General features: G+C 39.6%; 1 protein-coding gene across 2 annotated transcripts in view; it reads right to left on the reverse strand.

The window, feature by feature from the left end:
- The window catches only part of COG2 (component of oligomeric golgi complex 2), a 30,738-nt gene extending 20,321 nt beyond the window's left edge, over positions 1 to 10,417 (reverse strand). For both annotated transcript variants that reach the window (XM_080342179.1, XM_080342178.1), the window contains exons 1-9: positions 10,283 to 10,417; positions 9,338 to 9,499; positions 8,518 to 8,583; positions 7,559 to 7,639; positions 6,809 to 6,912; positions 5,417 to 5,525; positions 3,481 to 3,660; positions 1,539 to 1,663; positions 105 to 231 (exon numbers count right to left, since the gene is read on the reverse strand). In XM_080342179.1, coding sequence (XP_080198305.1) covers positions 105 to 231; positions 1,539 to 1,663; positions 3,481 to 3,660; positions 5,417 to 5,525; positions 6,809 to 6,912; positions 7,559 to 7,639; positions 8,518 to 8,583; positions 9,338 to 9,499; positions 10,283 to 10,354 — 1,026 coding nt within the window. In that variant the 5' untranslated portion in view covers positions 10,355 to 10,417. The remainder of the gene's footprint in view (positions 1 to 104; positions 232 to 1,538; positions 1,664 to 3,480; positions 3,661 to 5,416; positions 5,526 to 6,808; positions 6,913 to 7,558; positions 7,640 to 8,517; positions 8,584 to 9,337; positions 9,500 to 10,282) is intronic.
- Between the last annotated feature and the right edge of the window lie 440 nt (positions 10,418 to 10,857).

The following is a 10,857-nucleotide window of genomic DNA, read 5'->3' on the forward strand; positions in this document are numbered from 1 at the left end:
ATTTACACAAAAGCAGCAGAGGAAAAAAAGGTACAGAACATGACTCATTCAATTCTTGTGTATGTCTAAGGAATCATAAATGGAAAAAAATTAAATTTAATTACCTCATGAAACACATCTGGGTTTCCAGGGTTAAACAGTGATGGCAATTTCTCTTCTAAACCGTGTACTATTTCTGGCCACACTGAATTCACCAAGAAATCATATCCAGGAACAATATCTGCTTTTTCACTGCAAAAAAAATTGCAGTTAATTGATGCTTATGTTTTACCACCAGGACTGTATTTGGAAGTCGCAATATCTAAAAAAGACATGCACTGGATTAGACAAAATGTAATCAAGTTCTTTTTTACATAGGTATGCTGATTCCTTTAAACCATTCTTCCTTTGAGGTTTCTTATGTGATCCCACAGTCTTATCAAATGCAAGGTATTTTTTATAAATCTCAAAGTGTTTTAAAATGTTATCAGTTATATTTTTTGCAAGTGTGTTCTGAAAAAATGAGTAAATTTCAGCTGAGAACTCCTATTTTACTTGCATATTTCAAGTTCTAACAGCTCCAAACTTCAAAGAGGTACCAAGTAGCAGTAATGGGACTAATACAATGGAAAGAAGCAGAACTTTTTAATAACTGTTCCAAGCTGTATTTATACATAATATTGCGCTTCAAAACAAAAGATTAAAAGCTACCTTGATTATGAAAATTTATAAATTGAGAGCAGAAGAGATACAAGCATTTAATTCCAGTTCAGTGCACCACAGTACAAAGTAGAAACATTCCATTATTATGAAGACAGATTAACACTTGCTGAGGAATTAGAAGAATTGAAACGTTAGCAAAATTTAGGCATCATAAAAAGCTCAGCAATGGATGACTAATTAGAAAAGTAATTCTGCAGTCCCTAGGGGCTACATCCGTTGTTCTGCTAATTACAGCAGCCTACTATATTAACCAGCCTGCAAACAGATTAATAAATGGATAGAATTCAATAGACCTGAATTATTTAAACTTCAAAACAGGCAATTAAATTCCATAAGGAATTAAGAATTTTTGGAAAAGACAGTAGAAGCCCAAATCAATTAAACCTGTAGTTCCAGCACATGCAATAAATCAGTCAAATCTCTGGCGATCATCCCCACTTTTCTGATGTGCACTAACCATCCCATAACTTTTGAACTTTTATTTTTTTAACAGCTTTATTATGCTCTTCTCCTTGGATGAAGCATACAATCACATTTCATGGAATCAAAAAAACAAGGTATCTGACACACTGTGTTATGAACTGTACTCAACTCTGTTACTGAAACACAGGAATCTCTTTTTCCCCTCTGAAGGTCTTGGCTGCGACACCAAGAAAGTTTGTTCACTGTTTTGTTTGGAGAAACACAGACATAAGAGAAATCAAATGTGACTACAAATCTTCAGGAAAGGCCAGGTAAGTAATTTCCACATTGAAGCTAATTATGCAAAGCATTTCAAAACTATATGATGCTGGTTGTAACTTTAGTTTAACCAAAAGAAACCCCAACTTATTTACCTAGAAATAGCTCCCCCAGTTACTTCACGCAAGAGACGGCAGTGATGAGGAACAAACTCCAATAGTCTGTTGTACATAGCCTGAAGGCCATTAGGATGAGATTGAACGTACTGTTCCACAATCACCTGCCAGGAAGAGTTCAATGTTAAATGTCAGAAAAGTGAATATGAAATACCATAATGAAAGACCCACAATTTACTCACTCAAAAACCTCCTAACACTATAACCTCAAATAGTGGGATAGTCAGTATATTATGTTTTTATATTATAGTTTCAAAGTATAACTTGCCACCTTGAATTATTACTTCCTTTAATACAGCACCCTAACTGGCAAAACTAGCCCAAGAATGGGAATGAGCTCCTTGCTTTTACATGTCAGCCACCATATTTGGCTCCCATCTACCTCATTGTCACCTGAAGCAGTCTGTGAAGTTAAATGGGTGACTGGCAAAAAGCTAATAGAACTTCAGAATAACGTAAAAAATTTCTTCTAAATGTAGATGTTGTTGGTCCAATCCCAAATGCAGGTAAGCCAACAGCCAAGAACATTCTGTGCAAAGGGAAAGATTCATCAATAGCAAAACTTCAAACTCAAAGCCATTGAAGTGTGCTATGTATTACAGAGGCAATGATGAGGGCAAGATCTGTTCTGCCTTCTATCAACACGTGCAAATTCAAGCAAGTGGATATTTGCAATCACCAAGGCAGCTCTTGTACTTTACAGTTTTCCCTCCCCACAGGAGCAGGAAAATTAATACCGCTGAAAGATTCATGATGCGAGTTTTAGAACAACAACTTTATATCCCTGGTGCTGGTCTGGTTTATTTTCTTCTTTAAAGATGTGAATTTAATGCATTTATGAAATACTCTGACAATCCAGTGAAAGCCAGGGAAACTTTCTGCAACAGTGCAGTTAGCACTAGTAATTCCACTGTAAAAGTGCATTGATTCAGATCTCAGTAGGGAACAAATATCCTCTGAAATGATACGGTATCATCACCTGACCTGGACATAACTCACAACACACTGATGAAAAGCGTCAAAAGAAGTCTTGCTGTTACAGCAACATCACTTCAGCAGATTCATTAAAAACATAACAAACCTATTTCATGAAGTAATTTCAAACACAGCAGACTATCAAGTATCTTAAAATGAACTTTTAGATTTTTACTCAAAGCTTGAAACTGGAGCTACCATCATACAATTGTAGGTCCTTAGAAGTGTTTTTAGTGGCAACTGCATGTGTACTGATATGCAAGAAAATTTGAACAAACCTGACTGACTTGCTGACTGCTACACTGTTACAGCAGGTTACTGCCTGAGCAGTCAAGAGAAATATAAGAAAGTCCCCTAATTTGGGGAAATCTGATCACTACTTAGTACTGCAAACTGATAGCCTACTAAAATCAGTTTCTCATGATTTGAGAAACTGGTCATCTGACACATTCTTCCCACCAAACAGCAGCAAAGGCTTCCTGCTCTTACTAATGTCCTGATAGCGCTGGGAAGTGCAGAAACTGCTTTTTCATACAATGGGAAGAAAAGGACACTGCAATAAGAACTATTTTTGCTGCATTTGCCTGCTATTGACCCAGCCACGGAGAAATGCAAACCCCAGATATGATCCAATTCCCTGGTCCTACTCCAGTCATATGCTTGGTTTAAGGTTTGTTTTCTGGATTTCTCACTCCAAGAAAAATGTAGGCAAGAAACAGAATCTCAGCTGGATATAACCTGAAATTGGTGACAGGCAGACAGAGAATTCCTTCAGCCTTTTTTCTTAAATAGCAACAAAAAACGAATTGACACTGTGTTGAGGCTCAGTTCTCCTGCTCTCTCCACAAAGGCATTTTGAAGCTGCTAATGACCGCTGGAGGTTAACATAAAAAATAAGCATGTTTGGAAATCAATTAATTTTCTTAAGATTCTTATTTTATCTTACCTCATCTATATAAGGTTTTACAAGCACTTGACCAACTAATGCCTCTGCATCTCGTGTTTTGTCAATTGTGGCATAAGTGCGAAGACAGTGACGTATTATGTCAACATTTGAAGTGTGAAGGCCTTCCAAGAGTAGTCCTTCCAGAGACTGCTGCAACATAGCTGTTATTCCAGCTATACGCTACACAGAAGAGACACAAAATATAAAAATTTTTAAAAAAGCAAAGCCTTGCCATCATTGCTGAAGTAAATTCTTCCAGAAATACCTAACTCAGCTTTCCACTTTCATTTGAAAGGTGCACAAGTTCTGATAACTGTCAGCATCAAATGGACATTAACATAAGCTTAATTGGTTACTTATGCTGTTTAACACAGTACTTATAATAGGATTTAAAGGCAATTTTTTTCCTCTACGTGTTGTACGTTATGCAGTAACTTATCTAAGGTCCTCTTCATCCTGAAGAAACAGGTCAATAATTGTTCCTGTTGAACTGAACCACTAGGTGTGATAATCACAAAAGCTTTACATTAAGTCACCAGAGATAATAACTGTGGCATTTATTCCCCACGGTCAAAAACTGAAACAATAGTATGTTCCCACCAATACTTGTCAAATTATTGCAAACGAAAGACATAGAGTGATGCTGGAAAATATAATGACATCATTAGATTCCTTCTGGCTTCTGCTCAACAGCTGCTTCAGTCAACACATGTTCTCCCTTTTGCCAACCATTTTTCCTAATATCCTGCTACATCTCTTCCAGTAGATCCAACTCATTGCTACACTACCTGCAGATATTATCCTGGCCCAATACAGTTCCTTACAACTTGGTATTTGAAGCAAGTTCAGCAACACACATTAATGTAGTCACAGCTGAACTACCAATTTAGCCAGCCAAATTTCTTCTCTGACCTTTTGTGTGCTGTACTGTGTCCATCCATCTTAAAATGATTCCACAGAATTTTTTTCTGAATATGCAAAGTCAGTAACCCAATTGCCAACTAGTCATGAAACCTATGATTGGATGACCCTTAGCACAACACACACAGGACAGAAGTCCTGACAAGCACCATTAAGGAAGCCCCACAACAAACTAAGAAAGGTTCTCCCACCATGAATACTACTCTTGCTCACACTTACTCCTGTTATTATTCATGTTTCATAACTCAGTGGCTGAACAGTCTCATAAACTGTTCATGAATCAACATGGTGCCATGGAAGTCTTGATCTGAAACATGTTTATATTGCCAAAACGCATATGTACATAGTGAAAAACTGGAACTATGAACTACATCACTATCTTGAAAGCCAACAAGAACGACAGCTCCATGTTAACTAAGTTAAAGCATTACCCCATCTCCATATTCATAGTATCTACCTTTAAGCACCAGTTTTCATTTGTTCCTTGTCTCAAATTAATGGATAGAAGGAAAAAAAAAGAAACAACACCAAAACATCAATTCACCTTTTATAGTAGGCAAGTTACTATGAACAGGATATTAGGGAGGTTGGCCTATCAGCCTGAACAGTCAAAGTCAGGCAACAAATGTCACCAAAGACAAACCTGAATATATTTAAGCCAGCCACTCTGTAGCCACATTCCATTTATAGTCTGGTCTGTACACTGCAGCTAACAAAACCAACATAAATCTCCAGAACTAGGCCTCAATACCAGTAAGCAGACAAGATGCAAGATATATTAGGCTGACAAAAAGGTCTGCCATATTTCCTGTTCTTATTCTAAGTAATCCTTAAAGAAGTTATCAAACAAAGCATAAGCCCTCAGAAGCAATACTTCTAGTTAACTGATAAAAATGACCTATTTTCCCCCATAAATTAATTCAATAAAACTCTGTGGAAACAGGCATTATTCTTCCAATTATATTGATTTTGTTTGATCCTACAAGTGTTAAGCTGGCTATCATGCAATACTTACTGGTCTCACTTTGTCCAAAAGGGACATTCCTTTGCTTTGCACTGCATGAAATTGTAGTTGATTAAATTCTGTGGCAATCCTCTCTAAAACCTGTCCAGTTAAAAGTGGGCTAGAAGAGAGAAGATACAAAATGAGTATACACAAACCCTTTCAAATCAACTCCCTTTCATCTGCAGCAGATATATAACAGTATCCCTCAGTTTTTGTGGTTTAAGTTAACTATGTGGAATTCTGATAGGTACTACTATAATTATTGCAATCATACAATAATAATCTGGAACAGACTACATGATTAGAGTTGTTTTGGAGCTACTAAGATATAAAGTGTATGAAGCAGGAGCTGAGAGGAATATCCAGTTTTGCCTCAGTGATATGAAGCACTGTTTTATATGCGGCAGTGCTGTTTACTGTCACAGGAAAAGTCAGTCACACAGTGCTCAGAAACTGCAGTAAGTGCTCTTCACCATCCAGATTTTTTTTCTTATCTCCCCTTTCTGCGATATTGCAAAATTAACGACAGCTATCTCTAGAGACCCTTCCCAGGTCTACATAATCAAATTTTCAGTCACTCATATACAATCTTGCTTCCAAATGTAATTCTGCAAAGTGCCTCACCCTGACTGAAAACCTCTGCATAAGCTTTGTCCCTCTAGGTATCAACCTATTCCTCTACAACACCCCATTCACAACCATGTGATCCAGCACACTGAACTGAAGACAGTCTCATGTTCAAAAGGGTTCAACCAAATTGTCTTTTCCTCCACCTTAAGCTGCACTTGCCTCACAGTTAACTATTTCAAGCACATGGTTCATACATCAGTTCCCAAACTGGCTGAAAGACATCTTCCATTCCTCAGCAAAGGCAGAGGATGCTCTACATGAAGATGTTAAAAAACAAAACATGGGAGTCTGACTGGAATTTGTAATACTCTTGGTACAAGAAAGATTTGTGACATGTGTGGCTTGCCTGGCTTAGAGTATTCTTCCAGCAGTCCTTTCAGTTATATGTAAGCAGGGAAATCAAGAAAAGCTATTTCCCATTTTAATTCCAAATGATATTGGAATCAACTGTACCGTAGAAAGTATTTCAGACATGACAGGATTAGTGACTTTCAAGAAAAAAAAAAAAAGATTGTACATAAACTTCAAAAAGCACATTTACTGAAAGCACTACAAGTAGTTCAGAACTTTGGAGACTGAATCACATGTTCTGTGAATGATCGGTTTGCAGAAGACTAAAACTGAGAAAATACTAAAATAACAGTAACTTATTCCATCAGTTACATTTCTAAATATATAACCTAATGCTTGTAAATTAATCTACAACAATACCAGGAAATTAAGTTAGTCTCATCAATTACAAACAAAACTAAATGTTACATTTTTTTTTACCTGTTTCCCTCTAATGAGGACAATTCTTTCGTACCCTGGGAATGAAGAATCTTCTCAATTTTCTCAACAGACTGAATAACATGAATAAGTCTCAGGACACACATCTGTAATTAAAGAAAGATTTTTCATTTCTGACCCCAATCCCAATTTACATTACCTAACAACCTTGAAGATATTTTGGATGGTGTAGGGGTTTTTTGGGGGGGGCTTGGCGTTTCCACACCTCTCCCACACCCAGGTGTAACTAGCTCCATCTTAACAATTGAGTCATGTCTCAGTTGAAGTATGGCTCACTTAAGTCCATAAAAACCCACAAATAAAAGTTTGTCACAGATGTAGAATAGCTGTTCTTATCCCTGATTCTTTTCCAAGCTAAGCACAAAGACAAATGTTAGTGTGTCCCCCCTCATATATAAATTAAACTGCTGTATTTCAATTACATCAATAATAAGCAAGTTTCTATACTACTACAAGCAGAAACAAAATAAACAATAATTGTAAAAAGCCAACCAAATCAAACATATAAGTTTTGGGCAAATAAAGTAAAATAAAGATTTGCGATCAACAGGATCCTGTAAAAATGAAGTCAGTCAACCAAAATGTCAATAGTTATTTTTAGAAGCACAAAATCCTGCACTGTGTGCCTCTAGACAGTCTAGAACTTTTTGAATATCTTTTTCACTGGGTTAATGGTAAAAACAAAGTCATTCTAAACAAGATCTTTTCAAGGTAATAATTTATCTATTGTACCTTTTTTCTTCTAATATCTTCTTGTTTAGCCATCCGGTCATCTACTGCTTGAATTCCTTCACTGACACATGACTTAAGACTCTGTAAGAGAGAAAGTCAGCATGTAAAGCTGGCTTCCCACTTAAGGTTTAAAAAACCTTAACTCAAACATCTAAACTTAAAACAGGACACAGATTAATTAAAATATAGGACTAATAAAAGCTATAGCACATCAACTGCCCTCTAAGTGAAAAAGCCAGAAATAAAATTAAATAACTGAAAGTATAATCAACTCTTTAAGTACTGCCACCACAGCTTAATTTCAACCAGAAGTGTTCTTTTAGTACCTTACAGAGAACAAACAGCCTTCCACCCAGAAACAGGCAATAAAACCAATATGATCTTAATAAATTAGACTTAAGTAGCATTTTTCACATAACCGATATTTCTCTGCTACCTGAACCTACTTTGAGTTTTAGACAGCAAGGCTCTGATATTTTGAAGGCACGTTTGGGCAGCAAACATCCCTTTGAACTGTCTGCCAAGATGATAAGCAATTGCCCCTTGCTAAAGACCAAGTCACTGTGGAAGAGCCAGAACAAGACCCACCAGAGGGTGGTCTTTTCTGGTTAAGCCACAAGACTAAGCGAAAAAAAAGTCCTTAACAGGACTGTGTTGCATTTGAGTTATTTACTACCATCTTTAAGTTACTCATATATTAAAACAGTTTCAGTATTTCTCCATAGACTAGTCTTCACAGAAGTCCATGTTTAAGGAGTCCTTTATCTCTTGCCTGAAATTTACTGCTGCTACAACTGCTTCAAAAAACACAGTGCCTCTTTTACTATCACTCTAAGTCATCAGTTTTCAAAGAGAAGGTTATTATAATAATGATTAACATGAGTAAAAGACAGTCTGTACATCATATGAAAGTGAGCTGAAGTTTACCAAGCTGTGTATAATGATTGTTTTGAGCATACCATAACTTCTTCCCTTAACTGTCCCAAGGGTACTGCAAGCTGATTAAGAGCCTTGTCCATGCCAACCTAAAGAAATTATCAGAAAAATATTATGACTTTTTTGTTAAATCCCTATGTGAATTAATGACAAAGACTATCATTTTACAGACACTAAAAGAGAACTGAGCAAAGACACCTCCCTTTACAGTCTCCAGTTCTAAATGCAATGCAAAAATACAGTACCTCAAATATAGGCATAAAAACATCAGGCTGCCTGTCACACAAAGCGAAAACTTCAAGAACCTGTATAATTGGAACTTGGATGAACGGGAGTGAAATAGCAGGAGACACAGAGGATAAGACATTTTAATATGAAAGTGATTACAATTTTCAGTCAAGTAGGTTGGTTGGGTTTTTTTAATATGTATTGACTGTACAGTAAGTACAGTATTGACTGTTTATAGATTCCTAAAATAGTTCTTCAGAATGGCCTTATTTGTATCATTGCTATTGTATTTTAATTATTTATTTCCTTCCATTTTGCAACTACTGTCAGTTTGAAAAACAAGCTGACCTTGAGTCTAACTTTCTAATGAATTAGTTTTTCCAAGACAAAAAGCATACATCTAAAACACTTTCTACAGGCCAAGAGCAATTCTGTACAGTAGCTAAGTTCTACAGGAATGGTCTTTCAGCTTCTCTCAGTGCAAGGGATCACAGTTTAAGATGTCTTAAATACAATAATGCTAAAATAAAAGCCACATACCTTTCATATGAAAAATAAAAAACCCATTAAACCACATTAAGTCTGGAGTACACAGTACAATTTAGTAACACTTACTAGATTTGTTGAAAGATTAACAAAATCTGCATAGTCCTTATTTATGAGTTCTACCATGGCAGTTTTAAGGAGCTTGTAATAGAGCTCCAGATCCTCTCTGAGCTCTTCCAACTGCACACGTTTCCTGCAGTCCGATACAAAGTGATCAACATCAAAATCCGGCTGAAAATGAAACAGGAAAGAGAGAAGGCTGTAAGTTAAAAGCCAGAAACATGCCCCACCCCCAAATCGAAGTATTCCGTATGCTAGGGAGCCCACCAAACTGAAGCACTAGGGGGCAAAAAGGCTACTTAACGGAGTAGTTTCCAATGTTCCTACGTCTTGATCTTTAAGATAAATCCACAGCGCACAAAGTTGTGGGTCAGAGTACCAAAACCACTCTCTCTGAAATACGAGAGGCTACGTTACCTGTATACACTTTAAAAAGCATACAAATCAACCAACCAACCGACAACAAAACGCTACCAAAACGAACAACCAAAGAGAAACCAAAACACAGTGTTAAGAACAGCTTTAAGCTCTCCAAGCAATGAGGCCCGAATGCTGGTTTTCAGTCTACCTGCAGCCTGGCTTCCAAGCCACGCACAGCACGGCTCGGAGGCGGTCCGACCGGGGCCTGCCCTCGGCGCTGGCAGCGGCATCCGGCCCGGGACAGGGAACTCAGCTCACCCGGCTGCAAACTCGCCGGCCCGCTCCCCGGGCAGGCCTGGGCCCGGCCGCACTCCGGCTCAAGCCCCGCTGGAACACAGCCGCGGAGGTGGAAGCCGTCCAGTTCTGCTCAACGCCCGAGTCGTCCCTTCAGTGACACACTCAGGGGCGCTCTGCCCGGGGAAGAAGCCGTGGCGGGGGGCAAAGATCCCGACCAAGGCTTCGGCCCCCTCTCACCGCCCGAGGAACCCTCTCCCCACACCCCGGAGGGCCCCGGGGCACACCGCGCACACCCACCTTCATGAACTCGTCCTTGTCAAAGCAGAGGTTCTCGGGGCCCCGCGGCAGGTTCATCTTCTTCGCCTCCATGACCAGGCCGGCCCGACCCGCCAGGCCCGACGCGGCGGCAGGACCCGCCGCTGCCACAGCAACGCCGCCCCCGCCAGCACGGCACCACAGAGGCAGCCCGGAACCTGCGCCAAGAGAGGCGCAGAGCTCGCTCACCGCCGCGACAGCGCCCCCTGGAGGGCTCCGAGCGCCTCGTACAGGCGGCAATAGGCGAGGGAGACGGCGGGAATCTCAAAATGGCACGGGGGGCGGCAAGGGAGGGGTGGATGTGTGTGCGCCGAGCACGGGCCTTTAAAGCTGTGCTGCCCAGCCTCCTCGGAGGAATTTCTCTGGTTCCTGTCGCTTTGTGAAGGCAGGGGCTGGGCTGCTGAAGTGCATGATGCCACACGGCGGCTCCCAGTGCATCAAACTGTCCTGGTCAGATGAAGCTGCAGGGACTGGCATCAGCGCCCATGGCACAAGCTGTGGAAACCCAGGGCTGCAGGGGTGGGAAGGCGATGGTACGGTGCAGGCCCCCAACCCTG

Source organism: Nesoenas mayeri, assembly GCF_963082525.1.
Source record: "Nesoenas mayeri genome assembly, chromosome: 3".
In the NCBI taxonomy this organism is placed as follows: Eukaryota; Metazoa; Chordata; class Aves; order Columbiformes; family Columbidae; genus Nesoenas; species Nesoenas mayeri.